General features: G+C 35.6%; 1 protein-coding gene across 6 annotated transcripts in view; it reads left to right on the forward strand.

Annotated features, from left to right (window-relative positions):
* Window positions 1-25,306, forward strand: part of LOC149545768 (Pentatricopeptide repeat (PPR) superfamily protein) — a 242,033-nt gene that overhangs the window by 32,029 nt on the left and 184,698 nt on the right. For all 6 annotated transcript variants that reach the window (XM_089790817.1, XM_089790819.1, XM_089790815.1 and 3 more), the window contains one exon: window positions 23,116-23,250. In XM_089790817.1, coding sequence (XP_089646943.1) covers window positions 23,119-23,250 — 132 coding nt within the window. In that variant the 5' untranslated portion in view covers window positions 23,116-23,118. The remainder of the gene's footprint in view (window positions 1-23,115; window positions 23,251-25,306) is intronic.

Genomic DNA, 25,306 nt, shown 5'->3' on the forward strand with positions numbered 1-25,306 from the left:
GTGGAAAAGTCAACCAAAAACCATTTGAGGTACGCATTATTTTTAATTAAAAAATAACTAATAATTTAAATGTTTATTTAATAGCTCATGCGTGTCTAATGTGTGTATCCTGTTATGCAGTTGCTAGGTCTTCAACCATGGTGATTCACGATTCATACCCATTTGTCCAGTGATGGTGATGCTCTTGTGCCCAATTCTTTTTTGATAATGCTTCCACCCCTTTGACGTGCTCCCTAGAAGAAAATTCTCCCCAGTTAAATCATATTACCATAACAAGTTAGTAATCATAAATAATCATAACGGCTAACCGCCTTTTCAATTCCATGAATTCATGATAAATAATCAACTAGCGTGTTATCTTCATATGAAATTATGACGATTAACCATCTTACCATTACACAGGATTATAACAAATTTAACTGTCAATAGACTTCATGTGAACCTTAACGACTATATGAACATTTTAAATTGGGTCAAAAATTGGGATGTAACAGACGTCTCCAACTATGGTGATCAGAGTTCGATTGGCATTAACAAACTTATGATTGTGGAGGATGATTTGTGTTTGGAGATTACGTATTGCTGGCAATGTTTAATGAACTGGGAATTGTGCCAATTGTGAGCACCGTCATAACTTGGGACTGCAGGCATCTGTCAATTGGATCTGCATCCATCTTTGCTGACTATGAGAAGTTGTATTTACACTCACGGCTGCATATTTTAGGAGGCCACACAATATTACTGGCTCCCATACTTGTGACCGACCTGCATTACCATTCTCGGGCGTCAAAATAGTGACTAAATTTTAATGCGAATCATTGTTGGAGGGCAGCCAACACTTGCGATTGTAGATTAGCAAAGGAGAACCATCGATGTTTGACTTGGGGCAATTTGGTGAGACAACATGTCAAATATATATTGCAAACCAGGTGCCATTTAATAATATGTAATTCTGATTGATGATAATACCAAATAAAGTGCAATTTGGTCTTAATTCCTAGTTACAGTCTGATTTTTCATATTAGCATTTTAAATTTCTTGAAGTTATTGATATATTCCCTACAAAGGATATTTAAAATTCATAAAATGTCAACAAACATAAGTTGTGCATCAACATTCAAGCTAGAAGCTAGTTAGAGTTTTTTATAGTTAAGAATATAGCCGGCTAAGGGTTTTTACAATGAAGTAACATTGACCTGCTTGGGCTTCGAGCAGTTACAATATTGGTGATTTGTCGGCTTCTTTAAATCATCAGTTATGGTTCATTGTTGATTGTATTCATTTTCAACATTCATCTTCCATATAAATGTGAGATTATGGTCTCATATGTTGAGAGTTGCTTTCTAACAGGGTTAGGCATTTTACAATTTGCATGATGATCCAAAATATGCATGGAGCAAAATGTAGTGGTAGCGTCCTCGGGCGATTGGTTTTTCCAACGATGTTAGCCTGCAGATCATAGCCTGAGTACTAAGGCAATATTACTTTGAAACAATTTCTTATGTTTCTTCGTCATGGAGATTAGCTGAATCAAGTCCTCAACTATTTTCTCTAAGAAAACTGTTGGGCATAATAGAATCATGGTAATACCTAGATGTGGAGTATTCTCTTGAGAATCGATGTTTCATGCAATTGTATACAAGAGCACAATTGCGGGGGATTTAGATTGGTGGAAGATCATAGATCATTTTGTGAATTCACTTGCACAGTAGTTAGCAAGCTACTGTTGTAATTGGCGGTTTTTGAGTGGTAGTGCAATTGTTTCAAGCATCCAACAACCGACAAAGTGAGCATCTTCAATGCCCAAACAAATCAGTGGAGTTTTGTGCAGGGCATGAAAGATGTGCAGGCAAGATTTGGCTACAAAGTAGTTGATGTTGCAAAGAGGGAGTCTTCTATTATTTTTAAAACTACTAGGATCAAGATATCCGTGGTATCTCTAATGGAGTCCAATGTTTCCTTGGGATTTTATAAAAGGATCTCTTATCCTGTTCCTGCCAACAATTCTGTATAGCTATTTGATTGACAAACTTAGAGATAAATATTATTGTGTAATGTTTTATGATCCTTGCAAGCTTGTCATGTTAAGAGATTCCATGGCAACATCACATCGAGAGATTCCATGTTAACATCACATTGAGAGTCAGTGATGTAAGAGCCTTGCTAGCTTGTCATATTGAGAGATTCCATGAAATCACATTGAGAGAGTCCCCGATGAAAGTTGGTTGTGATTCTTGCAATTTTTTCATGTTGAGTGATTCCATGAATTATGATATACTGAGATAACATGTTTTTTATGAGAATTTATGTAATTAGAATTTATCATTGACATTTTTTGTTGCAGCTATGTGTGATTGCTATACTAAAAATCCCTCTTGCTAAGAGAGAGTGTTGAAGATTGTAGCTGCGATAGAGATCTTTATCTTTGGTTTTAGAAATATGGTCATTATAACCATTATGGTCTCCTTTAGCTAAAGAGGACACTTGTTATAATAATTCAGATAATATTAAGTGTAGCGACATTTGTCATACGTAGAGTCATGCATTTGAAATGTGAAGTCATGTTTTTGGAAATTGAAGAGACCTTTGGTTGTCATGTGAAGAGTCTCTCTATTTGTCATAAATATCGCATCAAGCAAAAAGTATTGTACATTTGTACATTTTATGATCAATAAAAGGGATATTTTGTTGTGTGGCTAGGTTTTTCTCTTCAAGTTGAAGGGTGTTCCCAGGGTAATCTTGTGTCTCTTATCTATTTTTCTATTCTTGGTTATCATAATTTTTGGGCTAAAACTTAACACACTATATCAAAGTGATGAAAATTTGAATGATATTAATGAGGGTGAAATAAATTTTCAGGAGAATTATTATGTGCCTTCGAAGAAATCAGGAGATTGAAGGAGAACTCTCAATAGAAAGTATCAACATTGAAGGAAATTAAAGTCTTAAAGAAGGAACTTGAAGAAAAAAAAACAAATAATCATTAGTCTAGAGATTGAAATTGAAGAAAATAAGAGATGAGAAGAGCTAATCACTTTCAAAATTATGTTAAAATCAGAAGACTGTTTAATGTTAGAAAATGAGATTGTAAATTTGAGAAATGAACTTAAACAATTTAAGATTGTTTGATAAAAAAGTTAAATTTGAGAAAATTCTGACTTGTTAGATGAAATGTTAGCCAAACAAAGATTAAACAATGGTAAATTTGGTCTAGGTTTTGATAAAGGCCAAAGTTCTAGTTATTCTTTCAATAAAAAGGACAATAATAATGGATTTGCAAAGTTCAGAGGTAGAAAAGGTATCCATAGCAGTATTGTCCTACAAGAAGAATGGCAACAAATAAATTTTATCCGTTTTATGGCTATTGTAACTTCTGTAATTACTTTGGTCATAAAGCAGTTGATTGTAGAGTTGTACCAAGAAGGAAAATCAGTTTTGTTAATCAAAATCCTGTTGAGTCCTTGAAAGATTTCAATATGATCTACTTGCAATGTGAAATTGTTGGTCTTATTGCAAGGAATTGTCACATGAGACTGAGAGCAAGTTCTTGAATAAAGATGCAAAAATGTATGGAAAAAGGAAAAGAAATCCATGAATTTTCAGATTGCGTTGCATGCAAGGAAGCAAGATCTTTGGATAATAGACAGTGGTTGCAAAAATCACAATGATAGGTGATTAGAGTAAGCTTGCTGTCTTTACTAATTGGAATGATGGTCCAATAAAATTTCGCGACTAATCATCAATTCAAATTTGTGGTAAAGGTTCTTTGTGTTGATGTTTTGGTAGCTTTAGTAGGATAAACTTGTGATCAAAGAGAAATTAATATAATTACAATGGTTCATATATATATATATATATATATATAATATACATGCACGCACAAACAACTATAGTTAAGTTTTCCATTATATTAATTATATTGATCAATATACATGTCCCATGAAGGGACATTTCTCTTCTCGGTTTATTCCTCATACAAATTCAAGGAAATTGATGCATTTGAAAAAACACATATCAAAAATTATGGCAGTGTTATTACATTTGCCGCAGATCCTAAGAATTCAACATGGCATCAGAGTAGGTTGCCAATATTATGAAACCTCTAAAACTTCCAATGATCAATCATGGTTTGCGATTTGTCTATAGAAATAGGCAAATTTGATTCAATGGCAAAAATATTCTTCTATTGCATCTTGTAGTATAGTAAAGTTCATATGATTGCTGCACCATATGAGATCCTAAGAATTCAACATGGCATCAGAGTAGGTTGTCAATATCATGAAACCTCTAAAACTTCCAATGATCAATCATGGTTTGCGATTTGTCTATAGAAACAGGAAAATCTGATTCAATGGCAAAAATATTCTTCTATTGCATCTTGTAGTATAGTAAAGTTCATATGATTGCTGCACCATATGGAATCTTGAATTGTACAAGAGGGAGTGTCTATATGGAAGTTACCACAGAGTGATAACATACATGTGGTGGAGCCAAGGGATTGTATGGACCCAATTGATATTGGTAGGCAATGACCGCACAAAGGAAAGCATTGTGCTGTATGAGTGTTCGTGAAAATTTAGTCTAAGCAAGCATGAAAAATGATTGGAAATATTTAGTTCTCGATGCAAGCTTGAAGTTCGGCAAATGAATGCAAATACGTGTTTAATTAAGCCCCTTAAGAAAACGCCACCATTAATCTAGTTTGGTTAAATGTCTTCATTGTAAAAATGTCTGGAGTAGCAGGCTGCCAAATGCTCATAGAACTCCTTATCGGGTTCACATACAAAGCCAACAACTAATATTAAAGGGATTGACCCAGTATGGCAACCACCAAGCGAGGGGAAAATAAATCAAAATTGTGCACAATACAAGGAAAAATATAATGTTGGAGAATTATTGGTACCGTCATATCCTATGAAATATTTAAATCGAAAACTCCTATCCCTAATACCAAGGAATTGACGTGAAGTATGAAGTTAGAGATATAAGGAAATGGGGCTGATGTGGATGATGAGGGCCCCTTTGTGTTTTGAGCTTGCAAAAATCAAGAAGGGGTGTGTATAAATCATGATTTTTAAAGAGAAACTCCTTATTTGACTAACACGTTGGTGACCATCGTTGGAGCAGAGACCCTCCAAAGGATGCAAAATTAGTATTGATTCTTATCAGGCCGTACGTAGAAGCTAATAGAGGGCTATAAGATATCAGGGACTTGGTGAGGTGTTGATAAATTGTGGGCAAAAGCAGTTGGTTAGACAAATGACCAACCAATGAAGACTTTGACATACCCATCATTCGATTATCAAAGGAAACTCATGAATGCATGAAGTTGGACCGTAAAAGAGAAAATGTTGGGTTAAGCCAATATTAAATGACCAATACCATGAGCACCCAACTTGATGATACAATATATTGGGTCAAACACATGTACCATGGGAAATTCATATGTAAGAGAATTGACATCCCTTGATGTTAGCAGGTAAGACTTTTGAACCATTATTAAACATAAACCAATGAGTATTTGTTAACATATGCCGCTAGGCATGTTCAGTGAATGGATCAAACATAGGAAAGCACTTTATATTAAAGGTGGTAATGAAGGGATTCAACTATAAGGGGATAAAGGTCTCATGCACTGATCAAATAAAGATAGGTATTGAGGTATGCTTTATTATTAATGATCATTTTATTCTTTTGGAGTTTAAATAAATATTATATGGGATATATAATTGAGAATATATGTGGTAATGAATTATATATATGTATAATTGCATTATATATATTCATTCAAAATGATATTTAATATAATATTTGTTAAAGAGATTCATTATGGGAGTATGTAAGGTAAATATTGAATATTATATTTGTCTCTCTTAATTATACACTTTATAAGAGCAATATGCCTTGATCTTTTCCTCCAAGAATGTTATTGCAGGAAAATTATGATCGATATCAGATTCAGAGGGAGTCTTAACGCATCCATCTGAAGGAGAGAATCGAGGATATGTTCCAATTGATCTTTGAAGATCTTGATCATATCAGATTCAGAGGGAGTATAACAGTTCATCAAATCCAACTTTTGTTGAGGAGCTCAGATGATAGATTTTTAGAGGGAGTCCAAAAGTCCTTGTGCATGACTGTATGATTTTGATGGGTTTACCCCTTGTAAATCATGAGAAAGTGACAAATTCCAAATGATGTCACTTGTATTTGCAATAGTTATTGAAAGGTGACGATCTTACAATAACTTAATTTTCTTTTATGATAGATATTTTACGATGTCTATGCAGATCATGATAGATTACACTTTGCATGGTGGATGTTTATATGGTAAGCCTTATGAGAATGTGTGCACATACCATATAAACAATTTTTTTAGTACATGGTGAATGTGTTGGACTAACCACCAATGTTCCCTTTCAAGATTCGTGACATGGCTTAACCGCCTCCTGTGTTCCATACGTCTAGTAGTTGTATCAAGCATTGATAGGTTGATTTTTTGGTACAACGACAACTCTAGCTTGTAACAAGTGGTATCAGAGCTTGGTTACAAGTTTGAATGTCCTCGGGTAATGCTGAGGGGGGGATTGTTGGACTAATTGCCAACGTTCCCCTTCGAGATTCGTGAGATGGCTTAACTGCGTCCTGTGTTCTATAAGTCTAGTGGTTGTATCGGGCATTGACAGGTCAATCTTTTGGTGCAATGACAACTCTAGCTTGTAACAAAATGTTATGCAAATTGATGTTCTGGAGGACCATTACACAAAGTACTTGGTGGACATCATGCAACTTGATGTTCTGGAAGACCATTACTCACAGTTCTCGGTGAGCATCTTGTATCTCAACATTCTGAAAGGCCATTACTCAAAGAGTATTTGATGAATATCATTGATATTTTGGGAGACCAATACTCATGATATCAAATGTGATATCAAACATTTTTGAGTAATTGGTGACAATCGCTTATTTTGGGAGATCAATACTCATGATATTAGATGTGATATCAAAACCTTTTGAGTACTTGGTAAATATCATTGAAATTTTGGGAGACCAATATTCATGATATCAGATGTGATATCAAAACCTTTTGAATACTTGGTGAATATCATTGATATTTTGGGAGACCCATGCTCTTGATATCAAATGCGATATCAAACCTTATTTGAGTATTTGGTGAATATCATGTGTTGATATTATGGAAGACCAATACTCATGATATCAAAATGGTGGATATCTTTTGATCAAAGATATCTCTAAACTTTTGCTACACCTAATATTGCCAATGGTGTAATACGTGTCGTGTTTATCCTCCCTTGCTAAGAGGGAGTGTTGATGTTTTAGTAGCTTTAGTTGGATAAACCTGTGATCAAAGAGAAATTAATATAATTACAATGATTCATATCTACACACACACACAACTATAATTAAGTTTTCTATTATATTAATTAATATTGATGAATATACATGTCCCATGAAGAGACATGTCTCTTCTCACTTTATTCCTCGTACAAATTCAAAGAGGTCAATGCATTTGAAAAACACATACCAAATATTATGACAGTGTTATTATATTTGAAGCAGATCGTAAGAATTCAACACTTTGAGCATTGATGGTACTTTGAAAACAAATAATGTTTGTTATGTTGAGGGATTGAAGTATAATTTGTTAAGATCAGTCAAATGTGTGACAATGAATATTTTGTAATCTTGCATGCTGTTGGGTGCAAAATCAAAGAAGCCAAATTGGGAAGGTTGATTGCTGAAAGGGAAAAAAACAGAAAGTAACATCTGTGATCTTGAAGATGTAGAAGGTAAAAGTTATGGTGTATTAGGGCGAGTTGATGAGAGTTGGTTTCGATATAGATAGAAGTTTACGGTTTTAGCTTTTCTTTCTCTCTGGGTCAGTTCTTGAGCAAGCATCTTCTCAAGGGGAGTATTTCACTATCTTAATTCATTTCCCTAACCCTTTGTTTTACATCCCAAAATTTGACCTAATTTTAAATTCGCTCTTAGTCGTTGGATTTAATGGGTTTTGCTTTCATAATCATGTGAAGTAAGTAGTTATTTATATTCGTTGTATTTACTGTTAATGAAGATGGTCATTAACCATTATCTGTTATATGATGTTTTAACAGTTGTTTGATTTTAGAATTATGGTTAATAATATAAAGTCTTTTTAAATGTATGAAAATTATTATGGAACTATTATTATGGTGGAAGTGTTTCACGGTTGAATGCAGAAGAAGATGAAGGGGGTAAACATTGCTAAACGGGATCAATGGAATGGGATACTAGCTTAGTCCAGTCAACCGGATTGATAGGTATGACTTTAAACTTCTTTCGTAAGGACCTAACGACTTGAATTCAGGATATATCTGTAGGACTCGCATGAGCTATTAAATAAATAATTTAAGAAACATAAAATAATTAAATTAAAACATAATACGTACCTTCTAAGGATTTTAAATGATCTTTCACCATATTATTATAATATATACTTATATACGTACACATAGATATAAAAATGAAGTGACATTATAATATTATTGTCTTATAATAAAATGATGCCACCTCACCAGTATATTTATATGTACGTAGATAAATATAGATCATAATAATTTTCGAATTATAACTGTCCAACTTTTTTTCTATCTTTTTATTCTTTTCCTTGTTTGAAACTGATTGAACACCTGGCTTTTATTTGGTGCTCAAAGAACCAAGATAATTCTTTAAGTTATGGAAGCCAAAGAGTCTTTTAAAAACCTTTTTATATCATGAGTTAGGAGAGACTAAAGACGCAAGAGCACACATTCTTGCTTTCCTTTTATTACCACATTTTTCCTTGCTTACTCCGGCTTCCTCCACAATCGATACTATGCTATAAATCCATTGAATTTCTGCAAGACCATTTGAAGACCTTTTTCATTTCATAGCAGTGCCATTCGATTACAATCTGCCGTATATGTTCTTTCCTTGCTGAGGATTTAAGTAATTATTTATACACTGTGGTTACGTCTACAAGCAATTGAAGAAGAGCTGATTACCAATCGTTTAGCAAGACTCCAGGCAGTTCCGGATTTATATCAGGTCATGTGATAATCATTGCCAATTAATGTTATTCCAATGTTTTTACAATTCAATTTCCATGGCTGCAAGCTGTAGATTATCCTCAATTCATAACTAAATAACTCTAGGGGGCTGCTTACCAATAAGCATAGTAAAGTATCTGTGGCATGGAACCATAAGTTATCTTTGCCAATAGACATTGGAATCGGATGATAGTTATTTCTGCAATTATTCTTTTAAAGAATATAATCTTTTAAATCACAAATTGTGAAATGCTGGAAGTATATAATCTTCACGAATCAATAAGAGCTGTTTGCTCTAAAATTTCGAACACCTAGGATTCATCGACTATTTAGCCATGGAAAAGGTGAAGAGGTGAGATGGAATTTGTAAGAAAAAAGAAAGTGAAATCAGACTTGATACATTAAATCTAATTAAATAATCTTACTTAATAGCTCATGTTTGTGTCCCTATAAATGATTCTTGTTGTCAAGTCGAGTGATGGTGATCGGGTCGTTGAACCCATCAGAAAAACCTTGGCCAAGGTAGTTTAAAGGCATGTTTTCCATCTATTGATCACTTGATATCAGTGGTGCCAGTTATGTAGACATGTTCATCTATAACTGTGCGGACAATCTAAACACTAGAATGCTCTAGTGGTTGGACTAAGAGTATCCCAAGCCCAATCCTAGGGTAGGGAGGCTCTTTCTAATTCAATAGATTGTGTAGGGATAAGTATGGTTTGAGGTTGGGAGGTTAAGTCTAAGTCAATGCTTCTCCTCTTCCTGAAAGCTGAAGCTTGCACAATTAGCTAAAGATCCACCAGATGATACTTGTATGTTTCTTTTCTTCTTTCCCTGGTAAGCATTTATTTACTTGTATATAGAACAGATAGTTAATCATTAATCTAGTTATTTCAGTTGATCATGGATACATTTATTTTCAGTTAATAGTTAATCTAGTAATTTCAGTTGATCATGGATACAATTATTTTAATTTAATTGTTAATCTAGTTATTTCAGTTGATCACGAATATAGTTATTTTCAGTTAATCATTAAATTAGTTATTTCAGTTGTTCATTGATATGGTTATCTTAGTTGAACATGGATATTTCAGTAATCATTGATAGTTAAAACAATTAATGCCATATGAAAAGGAGTGCAGTTATCTATTCAATGAATGTTGGGAAAATCTCTTTATAACTGTCTTTGTTTTTGTTAAGAAAAACTGTTTGTTACACTTTGTTATTGATATCAAAGGGGGAGATTGGTGCAAATCTGTTGTAGATTTATTGTGTTGGATTTAGATTCTGATTTGTTGTTGCAGGTTTAATGTGTTTGATTTATATTAAGATTTTTTGTTGCAGGTTTAATGTGTTCGATTTAGATTCACCTTTTTTTGTTTTTAGAATTGGTTTTTGTTTTTAGAATTGGTTTTCACACTATTCTGTTGAGGCTTTTAGTTGCAGATTGGACTTTTGACATCAATGCCAAAAGGGTATATTGCTGAACATATTTGTCATTGTTTTTAATACTAATATAGAAGTACTAAGAATCTTCCGTACCAGCATTACCCACTCCTCTACAAGTACCAGAAAATTTGTTTATTTTCAATGTCCATGCAAAGTTTTGTAAACTCTTATAAGTAATTGTCATTTTCACTAATTTTTCCAATAATAATTTTATGCTTGTTGCTGAAATTTCTGTTTAAAGAGAGTCAAGATTGAATGGAATTCAGCATGCCTATTTTGCTACTAAAATTTTTGTTCAATCTTTTATTTTTATTTTGGGTATGTTGTTTGGGTAACATAAATTGTTTTCCTTGAAAATTGAATGCTTTGTATTGCTTATATTGGGAAAGATATTGCTTATATTGGGAAAGATATTGCAGCATTGTATGCAGTTTCTTTTGTACGATTTGTTTGATTCTGTGTTCATTTATTGTTTAAGATTAAACCAATCAAATAGCAATGTTATAGTCACACTTCTTTGGTTTTTTCTTTTAGCCAGTAGGGTGAGTATTAGATGCTATAGGATGTTTGCTTTTAGTGAAAAAAAATAAAATTCTCTCATCTTGAGTAGAAGTGTGTAGATTGTCTATGCAGACCATATATTACAGTATTAACCAATACTTCTAATTACCAAAATCAATTGTTGGAATCAAATGCAATATACAACCAATACAATACCATACTACCTGTCATGTCCCCAAATTTTAATGTAACAATTAAATTAAATTAATTAAATAACTGGTCCCAGTTAAATAATATAACAAAAGGACCTTTAATTAGTTACTTTGATTAATTAATATTGGGCCCAAGTTAATAATATTTGTATTTGTGGTTCCGATTGATTTAGCATATCTTGAACCCATTTTTATTTAATTGTTTCCGTAGGTAGGTGTGACCGTTGGCTATCTTTGTAAACCCTTGAAAAGTTTCTCTGAAGGGTATTCAAGCACGACACGTAGGTAGTAGTTGGTATGCGATTTGGATTATTTCTTTGTATTGCAAATTCGTGTTGGAGTTTTGTATTGTTTTTCATTTCGGAAGTGAAAGACCTTCCCTACTTGGTTAGTGAGGTTTTGGTGGGATTCATCCCTCAACCTATTCCATTTATTACTTAACCCAATTCTAGCAGATCGGAGCATCCTTCTTATGTGTAGATATTATTGTTTCTAAAATACATCTATCGTTATTTGTGCGTAGAAATGTGTGCTCTATGTTTCTATTGATTCCTCCATTGTCGATCAACAACTGCATCCTTCTGTACACATACCCCTATCACTCGTTAGCAACCATCATTCGTACCCATTTCTCTATCACCATATAGACTTGCAGCAGCAACCGTACGAATCACCTTACACATTGTATCATTGACCGAACGACCCTTGCCTTGCTACATCGTTTGGCTGCACTCATTGATCATACGAATTCACCCATTGACCGTACGGTTCCCTTGCTACACCGTACGGCTACACTGTCTTGTTTTGACCATACGACTTGCCTTGTTGCTATAGTATGGCCTCCACTCTTCCCTCTGTACAAACATTGAGGGCTTACAAAAGTTGATTTTGATTTCAACGGTGCATCTTTGCAGAGAGGAAAGATACCCTTGGTCATTTTATGGAAATGAACCTTACAGTGGTATCAGAGCTAATGATTCTACTACCCTGTTGGGAAAAAGGAGAGCTTTGACTTGGATTACACTATGGCCCAGTTTCAAGCCGATTGGAGGGCACATATGTTAGTCGAATACTCCAAGAATACTTTTGCGTGCCAACTATTCGATGGTCAAGTATAGGATGGTAGATACAAGGTGGTTGGCAAAATCATTTACCACAAAGAAAAAATCTACTTGGTACCTGAGTCCAAGATGAAGGAAATGATTATAGAAGAAGGTACTTGCACAAATATCATTGAACCAATGCTCGACGATCAACTTGATGGAAATTTGGGTTCTACTAGCGACCCTCCAAATAAGCAAGCTCTACTGGTAGTTATTCAGCCTCCTAGTGATGTGGATTCGATCAAGGATTATTTGCAGGAGCAATCTTTACAATGGGTTGATTATGAAGTCCATTCCCCAGTGGCAATCATGATGGATTACACAGATGAATTTCAAGTTTGGGATCTTGTGACTCAGGATGGGACAATATTTATATCAGAGTGGCGCAACGGATGCTTAACGACAGTGTGTTACATCCCAAAATTTTGACCTAATTTTAAACTTGTTCATAACTGTTGGATTTAATGGATTATTCTTTCATGATCATGTGAAATAGGTAGTTATTTATATACGTTGTATTAACTGTTAATGAAGATGGTCGTTAACCATTAATTGTTATTAGATGATTAGCAGTTGTTTGATTTAAAATTATGCCTAATAATTTAAGGTCTTTTAAAATGTTTATATGAAATTATTATAGAATTGTTATTATGGCATAAGTGTTTTCATGGGTGATTGTAGGAGAAGATGAAGAGGGGGGAAGCATTGCTAAACATGATCATTGGAATGGGATGCTTGCTTAGTTTAGTCATCAGGATCAACAAGTATGACCTTAAAAGTACTTTAGAAAGGACACAACGATTTGAACACAGGATACATTAGTGGGACCTGCATGAGCTATTAAGAAAATAATCTAAGAAAACATAAAATAATCTAATTAAAATATAAAACATACCTCAAGGGATTTTAATTGATCTTTCATCATATTATTATAATATATATTTATATACGTACATATAATATAAAAATGAAATGGCACCATTATATTATAATAACTTAATAAAATGATGTCACCCTATTGATATACTCACACGAACGTATGTAAATATAAATTATAATAATAGTTGAAATTATAATTTTTCCAACTCTTTCTTCCAACTTTTTACTTTTCCCTTTTTCTTTTTAATCGATTTAACATTTGGTAATTTGAATCGTTATATAAAATTTTGAACTAGTGGAAGCCAAGAAGTCACGGCTTGTTCCTTATACGGAAGCCGTGAGAGGAGTTGGGCATTATATTCCTTTCTCCCGACTTCTTTCTGCTTTGTGTTTCAAACTTCATTGTCTCTACACCTGACTTTTCCTCATCATATCTTCTGCAGATACCTGATATACTATCCATTGAAGCCTTATTCAAGCAGTTCGAATTACTGCTCCTTGCTGTGCAAGCATTCTGGCTAAAGATCAGAGACTATATGCTCTGCAAGTAATGCCTCAAAACAACTGGAGAGGACCGATTAGATTTCAAGTTCATCAAAACAATGTCAAATTCTTATTAGGTCATGAGTTATCCTTCCAAAGTTTTTAAATACAATTCTATAGCAGCTGGCTAGGAACACAAACCTCTTTTCTTTATGTCTATAATCATGTTATTTAACTTGCTGAATAATCCCTGTGATTTATAATGAACTTTCTTCTTACTTTCATTGTATCCAATTGAATAGTATCCCTTAAAGAACAGTTTCTAAATATAATAAGAACTTGTATGAATGTTGCTGATCTCAAGAACAAGTTTTATTTTGCCACAATCATGATAAAAGATACCAAGAGCAGAATGCTCATAACTTTTTCAAAACACCTGGGATTCACTGGCATTGTAGCCATAAAATGGTGAAGAGGTGTAAAAGAGTAGAGTGCTCATAATCTTTCAATACACTTGGGAATAACCGACTGTATAACCATGTATGGTGAAGAGGTGGAATAAATCTGCAAGGAAATAGAAGAGAAATCAGACATGAATAACCTAAATGAAACATACTTAATAGCTCATGGTCATCCCTGTAATGAAACCTGTTATCAAGTCGAGCAGTGGTGATCAGGTTGTTAAGCCCATCGAAAATCCTTGGCCAAGGTAGTTTATAGGCATGCTTGCTATCTAATGATCACTTGATGTCAGTAGTGTCAGTTATGTAAGCATGTCCGTTTCATAACTGAGTGGACATTCAAAACACTAGGAATGCTCAGGTGGCTAGACTAAAGAACATCCCAAGCCCTATCTTGAGGTAGGGATAGCCTTTCTAATTTAATAAAATGTGTGGGGATAAGTATTGTCCGAGTTTGAGAGGTTAAGCCTATGTCAATGCTTCTCCTCTCACCAAAGCCGAGGCTTGCACAACTGGCTAAAGATCCTCTGGATGATACTTGTATGTTCCATTCCTTCTTTCTTGATAAGCATTTACTTTACTTGTATGAAGAAAATAATAGTTAATCTAGATATTTCAGTTGATCATAAATACAGTTATGTCCGTTAGTCGTTAATCTAGTTATTTTAGTTGAACATGAATACAGTTATTTTCAGTTGATCGTTAATCTAGTTATTTCAATTGTTCATAAATGTAGTTATTTTTAGTTGATCGTTAGTGTAGTTATTTCAGTTGATCATGAATACAATTATCTTCAGTTAATCATTAAAACAATTATTATTAGATGAATATTGATAAGGTTTTTTTTTTTAAAGTTAATTGATAAAAGTAGTTAATGTCATGCGAAAAGGATTCAATTGTATCTTTATGAATGTTGGAAATTCTTGTTTAAACCATCTTTTTTTTCGTTATGAAAAACCATTTGTTATAGTGTGGTGCAAGGGAGGTTTGATGAAAATTCACTCATTTTGCTTGCATGTTTGGTTTGGGATCCTGGTGACTTAGGACATGACAATATTTATATCAGAGTGGTGCAACAAAAGTTTGACAATAATGTAGTGTTGTGGAGGATTGATATCATTTCACTTGTCTTGCCTGTGCGTTTGATTTGGGACCTTAGAGCTATTGACATTTCATCTGATGACGGATTTCTTAAGGACAAGCAATCTTTTTGGGCAATGAGGATTTGTCATGTCCCCAAATTTTAATGTAATAATTTAATTAAATTAATTAATTAACTGGTCCCAGTATTTAAATAATATAACAAAAGGACCTTTAATTAGTTACTTTAATTAATTAATATGGGGCCCAAGTTAATAATATTTGTATTTGTGGTTCCGATTGTTTTAGTATATCTTGGACCCATTTTTATTTAATTATTTTCTTCGAAGGGTATTTATGCCTGGTACATAGGTAGTAGTTGGTATGCGATTTGGTTTATTTCTTTGTATTGCAAATTCCTGTTGGAGTTCTATATTGTTCGCCATTTCGGAAGTGAAAGACCTTCCCTACTTGGCTAGTGAGGTTTCGGTGGGATTCATCTCTCACCCTATTCCATCTATTACTTAGCCTGACTGTAGCAAATCATAGCATCTTTCTTATGTGCAGATATTATTGTTTTTAGAATACATCTGTCTTTATTTATGTGTAGAAGTGTGCGTTCTATGTTTCTATTGATTCCTCCATGGTCGATCAACAATTGCATCCTTTAGTACGCATACCCCTATCACCTGTTAGCAACTATCATCCGTACCCATTTCTCTATAACTGTACGAAAGTTGCTAAGTATTTCGCCGTACCACATCTTCATTGTCACCGTACGGGCTTGTGCAGGCAGAGGCCGATTTTGGATGGAGGTTTTGTAGAAGTTTGGCAAAAGGAAGCAGTTAGAAGAGGAGCAAAAAAAAAAAAAAAAAAACGACAAATAAAAATTTTTCAGAATGAATAACGCATGATGCCAAAGGGAAGGGAAACGCACGGAGTGTCTGTGTGTCAGAGGTGGCACTCAGAGTAGGTGTTTGGCGTAAGCTGTCTTGGTGGATGCATAGAGAGCTCAGGAGGAGCTGATCATTCAGTTGAAGGCAATGTAGTGACACTTGGCTCAGGGTATCGAGGAGTTGGAAGCAGAGAAAGCAACACGGGTGGCTATTAAGGTCAGCTTGACTGAGGAGACAATATTGTGTTAGCAGAGGCTACAGATGCAACGTGGTTTGGAGACTAGTTTGGTGCAGGCACGAAACGAATGTGAAAGTGGTGACAGAAACAGATTTATCTTGTTGTAGTTAGTCAGTTAATGTTTTCCATTTTGTTAATCTCTCTTGGATATTTGTAATTGTTGTCCGAAGACTACTTTTTCTTTTTGGGGGGATGATGTCGTCGGTAAATATTGTGTAGCCGACAGGATGTATGTCATCGGTAAATATTGTGTAGCCGACAGGATGTATGTCGTTGGTAAATATTGTGTAGCCGACAAGATGTTGTCATTGGTAAATATTGTGTAGTCGACAACCCCTTCGGGAAGGTTCTTGTTATGTAGCCGACGGACCCCTTCGAGAAGGTTCTTTGGAAAGTATATATACACCCTTCGAGATCATTGTAATCATCATCATAAGCATAATGTAATGTCTTTGGCATATGCGAATAATAAAATGAGTACTGTTGTTACATATTCTTGTTTCATTGTCTGTGTGCATTAATCTATTTACCCCATGCGGTAAACAACCTTACTACACCATATGGCTACACCCATTGACCGTATAGTCCCCCCTTGCTACACCGTAACGTTACATTGTCTTATTCTGACCATATGACCTGCCTTGTTGCTATCGTACGGCCTCAGCTCATCCCTTCGTACGAACATTGGGGGCTTAAAAAAGTTGATTTTGATTTTGATGGTGCATCTTTATAGAAAGAAAAGACACCCTTGGTCATTTTCTGGAAAGGAACATTACACTACCATGCAATGAGAAGGGGATAATAACTTTTATTACTTCCAAAATAGTTCATGCAAATTTTCCTTTTACTTCACTTGGTTTAGTTCTTATATTATTCCTGTTGGTTAAGTAAACCAATGAACACACCCCTTTGCTACAACTAATTATCCAACTCCCTCACTAATAACTTTTAAGTATACTAAGTATTTATCACTGACCTACAAAGTGTTGACTTTATTTATGCTTGTGCCTTTGAACTTAAAAGATAAGAAGTTACTTTGTTTTGCAATACATTGGGAAAAATGACTTAGTGTGTAATGTTTCAAAGGTGAACTTGGCTTGAAACCAACCTTCGACCCGAAGGCCATCTCGTTCTGAAGGGGATCTTTGTCCGGAGGCAATATCAATCCGAAGGGGATCTTGATCTGAAGGGAATCTGGGTCCGCAAGGAAAGTTGAACCAAAGGGAGACTCAGTCCGAAGGGAATCTTGACCCAAAGGGGAACTCAATCCAAAGGGGAACTTGATTCGAGGGGAAACTCGGTCTGAGGGAAAACTTGGTCCGAAGGAAACCTCAACCCGAAGGGAAACTTGATCCGAAGGGAACCTCGACCCGAAGGGAAACTTGATCCGAACGGGAACTCGGTCCGAAGGGAAATCTTGGCCTGAAGGGGAAATCAATCCGAAGGGAATCTCGACCCGAATGCAATTTCTCTGATACCACTGTAATGTTCAGTTTGTAGAATTGTACCCCACTAATAGCAAGTAACAAAAGCACAGAGTGGTTGTACGGTTGCAACTGGAGATTGGCCATACAGGAAGGTAGATATGGGGTGATACGGTCTATGATGGATGAATGTATGTTTGATGTGTAAGCCGTATGGTGATTAGCTGAATGGTCGTACGACAGAGAAGACAGGTCGTATGGTGGACAATTAAGGGGAAAAACTTGTTCGTATAGTATGTGCGGCTAGTGTAGGCTATATGGTGCAGGCTTGAAGGGAGTACTGTTGCTCTTGGGAGTCCATACGGTGAGGGTGGAGTTGTGGTACAAAAATAATTGGAGCATTCGGTGAGGGGGAAAAGTGGCCTAGAGTTGATCTTCAAATGCACTAATGCTACACCAACAAATGAATGAACAATTGAAGAAAGCATACAAGAGACACTGGAGTATAGTGAAATAACATAGATAGATATAGATATATTCTAGATTAAAATGTTGTTCTAGATATGCTAGGTCCAAAGCAAGGGAGAACAATGGACCGAATAGGGTGGGTTGATTCGCACCAAAACCGTAAGAGCCAAGTAGGGACAATTTTTCGCTTTTGAAATGGCGAATAATTCTGAACTCCAACAAGAATTCAAAATACAAGAAATAATCAAAATCACATGACAACTACTACCTACAAGCCGTGCTTAAATACCCTTCGAAGGAACTCCCAAGGGTTTACAAAGGTAGTCAACGGCAACAACTACGGAAACAATAAAAATAAAAATGGGTTTGTGATATACTAAATCAATCGGAACCACAAATACAAATATTATTAACTGGGGCCCCATGTTAATTAATTAAACTAATTATAGGTCCTTTTATTATATTATTTAAATTTTGGGACCAATTAATTAATTAATTTTATTGAATTATTACATTAAAGTTTGGGGACATGACAAATCCTTGCTGCCCAAAGATTGGTTTCCCTCAAGCAGTTTGTCATTTGACGAAATACCAACAGCTCCAAGGTCCCAAATCAAACATGTAGGCAAGACAAGTGAAATAACATCAATCCTCCGCAGCACCACGTTGCCACCAAACTTCGTTGCATCACTCTGATATAAATATTGTCATATCCTGAGTCACTAGGATCCCAAACCAAACACGCAAGCAAAATGAGTGAATTGTCATCAAACCTCCCTTGCACCACACTGTCGTTAAGCATCCGCTGCAACACTTTGATATAAATATTGTTGTAGCCTTCACCAGGATCACAATGACACAAATTGATGAAATTTTTTACGTTGTTATGTTCAAAAATCTCTTTGGCGACCACTATTATATTCCTGACAGATGAAACCTTGACGAAGAGAGCTTCACTGGTGAGAATGTCGATGAAGGGGGCTCGACCGTGAGTACCTTGATGATAGAAGCTTCGATGAAGGGGGTTGCAATGATGGGAGCCTCAGTAAAGAGTATCTCAGTGAAGGAAAGCTCGACTGAGAGTAACTCAATGAAGGGAACCGTGATCATGAGTACCTCGACGAAGGGAGCGTTGGCAAAGAAAACCTCAACAAAGAGTACCTCAGTGGCAAACAAAATTTTAGCTGTGGATAAAACCTCAATGGCACACAGAACCCCTGTTGAAACATTGATGATGGTAGAGCCTCGACAGTGAGCAATGTCTCAATGGCAATGTCCGTCGCTATTGGGAGGGATGCAGCTACAATGACGGACGCACAATGATGACGGAGACAGCCATGATGTTGTCGACGGACACAACTACGATGGATATAAACTTGACGACGGATACAGACTTGATGCTAGTGACAGACATAACGACGTTGATAGATGCAACGACGATGACAGACATGATGATGGACTTGGAAACAGACATGATGATGGTGACGACAACGAACACAATGAAGATTAAAGACATGATGATGACAACAATGACAGACATGACGATGGACTTGACAACGGACAAGGCGGCAGTGACGACAACGGACACAGTGACTGACGAATATGGCGATGGTGACAACACACACAATGACGATGATGGACACGAACTCGATGACGGACATGGACTTGGCATCAGTGAAGGACATGATGGTGACAAACACAATGATGGTGATAGACATGATGATGGACTTGGCAACGGACATGACGACGATGATGATGGTGAAAACAACAGACAATGCCTTTGACAAACACGACGACGAGCACGATGACTGTGATGAAAACAAACACAACTATGGTAATAGACACAACGATGGTGACGACAACAAACATGATTGTAGTGATGGATACAACCGTAGTGATGGACATACAACCTCAATGACGGACAAGACCACAATGATGGACATACAACCTCAACGATGGACAAGACCACAATGATGGACATAGCTTCGGTGGTAGACACACAACCTTGGCAACAAACACAACCTCAATATCAGTGACAACCTTGGGGACGGACACAAACTCGATGACAAAATGAGCCTCAGCAATAGACATAGCTTCTATGATCGGCACAACCTTGACAATTGATAGAACTTCCTTGACAGATAGTGCCTTGGTGACGAGCACAACTTCGGTGATGGGCACAACTTGATCCGTCCATGTCTTCACAAGATCCATGGAAGCAACATCTTCATTTTTTGGTGTTCTCCCCATGTTGGTGTAGTAGAAAGATTTAGCAAATCCTCCTAGAGCAGCCCCATAATCATGTCTTCATTCTCCTCACATAAAGCATCACCCTTATTGTTGTCATCCATTCTCTCCCACTTGTGCAAATGAGAGATTAGTTTTCCTTCACAATACTTGAAAACATTATTGACCAATCTATATGCTGCTATAGAGGGGATACATTCTAGAGTACGAACAACCCATAACATAGATGTGATGGGTTAGGATATTTCATCCATCTCTTTAATGCACAAAATCATAAGACTCTCCATAGCAACTGAAATCTTAGTATCATGATCTTCCTTGATGGTAACCAAGAAGTGATGAAACATATCATGGACCAAATTTTGCAATTCGAGATCTAAGAGGAGGTTATTTTGACATTTGCACAATTCTCCAATATTGTAGATCTCCTACCAAAAGGGTCACTACTAAAGTCATCAAGACTCTGAAAGCTGTCAAGTATCATTTGCAATACCTCTATCATGGTGTTATCATCATACGGTGCTTTAGGAGCCGAAATTCTTGAGACCCCACTGAGACATGCTGTAACTGCCAATCTTTTATCCTTGTCATGGTGTCTCAAAAGCCTAGGTTGACTTAAGGCATCCTTAATCGGCGAGAGGATTCTTTGTATATATCTTGAAGGTAATTGGTTCAGCTGACACAAACATACTTCCAATATATCTAATGGAATATCAACACTCTCATTGAGCTCTTTGCTAATCTTTTGTAATGCCTTCAATCACCACTCTCCATCGCTGTCCGATGCCATAGTATGATCCAAATACCAAAATCTCTCAATCATCCCAACAGGCTAGCAAGATCACTAGCTCTGATACCACTGTAATGTTTTGAAGGTGAACTTGGCCTGAAAATGATCTCGGCCCGAAGACAATCTTATCTTGAAGGGGATCTTTGTCCGAAGGCAATCTCATTCCAAAGAGGACCTTAATCCGAAGGGGATCTTGATCCAAAGGGAATTTTGATTCGAAGGGAAACTTGACCCAAAGGGAATCTCAATTCGAAGGGAATCTTGACTCGAAGGGGAACTCAATCCGAAGGGGAACTTGATCTGAAGAGAAACTTGGTCCGAAGGGAACCTCTAGCCGAGGGGAAACTCAATCTGAAGGGAACCTCAATCCGAAGGGAAACTTGATTTGAAGAGGAACTCGGTCCGAAGGGAAATCTCGGTCCGAAGGGGGAATCAATTTGAAGGGGATATCAACTTGAATGCAATTTCTCTGATACCATTTTAATGTTCCGTTCGTAGCTTTGTACCCCACTGCTAGCAACAGAAGCATAGAGTAGCCATATGGTTGCAACTGGAGATTGGTCGTACACTAAGGTAGATGGGGTCGTATGGTCTATCATGGAGGAATGTTTGGTTGATGTGTGAGCCGTATGGTGGTCAGCTGAATGGTCATACGATAGAGGAGAAAATAGGTTGTACGATGGACAATTAAAGGGATAGACTTGTCTACGGTATCTACGGCTAGTGTAGGCCGTATGGTGTAGGCTTGAAGGCTGTACTATTGCTCTTTGGAGGCCGTATGGTGAGGGTGGAGTTTTCGTACATACATGATTGGAGTGCTCGGGGAGGAGAAAACATGGCCCCAGAGTTGATCTTCAAATGCACAAATGCTATGCCTCCGAATGAATGAACAATTCAAGAAAGTATACAAGAGACACCAGAGTATAATGAAATAACACAGATAGATATAGATATATTCTAGATTAAAATGGTGTTCCAGATTTGCTAGATCCGATGCAAGGGAGAACAATGGATGGAATAGGGTGAGGGTTGATTCGCACCAAAACCGTAAGAGCCAAGTACGGAAGATCTTTCACTTTTGAAATAGCGAACAATTCTAAACTCTAACAGGAATTCAAAATATAAGAAATAATCAAAATCACATGACAACTACTACCTACAAGCCGTGCTTAAATACCCGTCAAAGGAACTCCCAAGGGTTTACAAACATAGCCGATGACATCATCTACAGAAACAATTAAAATAAAAATGGGTCCGAGATATACTAAATCAATTAGAACCACAAATACAAATATTATTAATTGGGGCCCTATATTAATTAATTAAACTAACTAATTAAAGGTCATTCTATTATATTATTTAAATTCTGGGACCAGTTAATTAATTAATTAAATTCAATTATTATATTAAAATTTGGGGACATGACATAGTGCATGAAATGTTGCACAAGAAATCAATTAATCACGAGAACAAATTTTAGGGAAGTCACAATAAATGTTGAATGCTTAAGTTTGGAAATGAGCATTTTAGAATGAGGTGGAAAGTGATATTTTTCTTCTGTTTCGGTGAATTTGATTTGTATATCTATTTTATACTGTTAATAGATTGATAAACTTTTTACTTCTTCAACATGGAATAATTTTGAGTTGAACAGCTTGTCAAATTGAAATAATGTACCTATATATGTCAAATTTTATTGCTCTTTATTTACACTGTGAAGGTTGAACAGCTTGTCAAATTGAAATAATGTACCTATATATATCAAATTTTATTACTCTTTACTTACACTGTGAAGGTTATGGAAAGACTTGTCAAGAAATATGAGCAAAAATATAAAAGGGCAAGAGAGGAAATGGACAAGTGGAATGTTCTACAATCTCAACTTCTCAATCAACTCCAAAATGCAATAGCTATCATAGAGCGCTTAAAGGTGTGCATCCACTTCTGAGCTTCTATGTCAAATTCAAAAGCTGTCTAACGTTAAAACCTAATAATACTTTCTAATTTTTTCACCGAGTGCCTGCTGAAAGCATGTGGTTGTATTTAGAAATATTCAAATAATAATAAGTTGCATTTTTATATAAGTTTTATGTGCAAAAAATGATATCTTCTGGAGGTCAAACAAATTATGATTTACTCTACTTATGGTTCTTGTGATGAATGCCAAAAAACATTTATTCATATTTAAAACACCAAATCAGTTAGGGGTCCAAATTTCTTATCTGCTTAAGTTTTACTACTCAGAGCATAATGTTTTATCTGTTTTTGACTCTTGAATGCTGCATCTTACTGATAATATTAAATGACGCCCTATATTCAACATCTTTAAAAGTGGACTAGCCTTGTTCCTTTACCTTTGGTCAGATACTTGAAATGCATTCAGTTTCCATTTATAGCAGAAAATGGCTTTTAAAAAAAATGATAATAGTTTGATGCCAAGAGCTTAAGACAAATGAAATCTCACATGCGAGATTAAAATTACTATTTTTATTAAAGATCAGGCTATTCTGTCAAGGTTTAAAAGAGCATGTGTCCACGTCTATCAACCAAACAAATTCTTAAGATGTCATAGAGTTTACTATAAGCTAATATATATTTATTCCATCCGACCTTATTGGCCTGAAACCACTTGAATACCTGTTTATTTTACTATACCTCATAGCTAGTCTGAATTTATGAAAGATGGTTTTTGTAGCATATTGTTGTCTTGTTTGGTTTTTTTTATTATCCAATTTTTAGTGTCTGTCATTCATAAATTTGTTGTTGCTGCTACTTTCGGCCTGTGCAGTTCTGGAGACTGAGATTTTATGTTCTAATTTTGTGAATCTGTGATCAAAGTAGCATTTACCTTTTGAGGTCCAGTATGCTTTTAATACCCTTTGTTTGTGTTGGACTATTGAAACCTTATATTGGTATCAGAGACAATGTCCTTTTAAGATCAGAATGCTTTTACAGATCAACACTTTTTGTTGTCTTACACTGCTTAAAATTCATATTGGCTTCTCAACACTCCTTGTGTGGCACAATGTTGTGTTTTTAAGGTCCAGCGTACTTCTTCAGACTGATAGTCCTTTTTTGTTACTCTGTTGAATTTATATTGAGGTTTTTTAATTGGGGCACAAATTTCTGATATTGTATATCCATATTCTTCAACATATATTTGAGCTAAAATTCCGATGCGTTTTGTTTAAACTAAATTTGGACATGGTATGCAGCCATTAAGTTGTTCGTGCCCATGATGATAAATGTAATGTTAGTTTATCTGTTGAGATTCAATTCATGAAATAGTGAATAGATTAAAATTTTATTTGTCTATGTTAGACTCAACTATTAGATAAGTCTTTATACCAAGTGATGTTGGTACCTAGTTCTTTAGGGCTTGAAATTTTTGTCAATGTGAGCCTCACTACAACACTTTTCAGCTTTAGAAAGTCACCCCACTTGGAAATCTCATAGCAGCAAAAACTGTTTCGGGAAAGTATTGGCAAACTGAAAGATTTCTTTTGAAAAATAGGGAAAAGATGGAGAAAAAATGTAGTTAATAAAAAAGGAAAACTAAAAAAGTTGTAGAAAATGTGATGTCCCCTTCTAGTTGACATCAGTCAGCAGAGTAGATGACCCTTGTAGGCTAATGAGGTTGATTGTCCTGTTGCATCTTCTTCAGTGGTCAGAGTTTTGCAGGTTTGAGGTCTCCAAGATTCTGTATGCAGTAATTGCTATATATGGTAAGTTTTGAGAAGCTCGGAGAGGGGGCCCTATTTTTTATAGAAATGAGGTATGGTCGTATGTGGCTTGATCATGTCAGCTCCCAGTTCAAACAACGTGCAAAGATAATGAGTAATAATGGAGATATTAATATTTATTTGGCTAAAATAAATATGAATTCTTTTGAGCTTATATTATTAAGCTATAATATAATTTTGTATTATAACTCAAGTCACTTAAGTGGAAGGTCAAGTTATTATAAATCGGGCCAAGTGAAGAAC

The sequence above is a fragment of the Cupressus sempervirens genome, chromosome 7 (assembly GCF_028749045.1).
Source record: "Cupressus sempervirens isolate cs-2001-9-10 chromosome 7, ASM2874904v1, whole genome shotgun sequence".
Taxonomy (NCBI): Eukaryota; Viridiplantae; Streptophyta; class Pinopsida; order Cupressales; family Cupressaceae; genus Cupressus; species Cupressus sempervirens.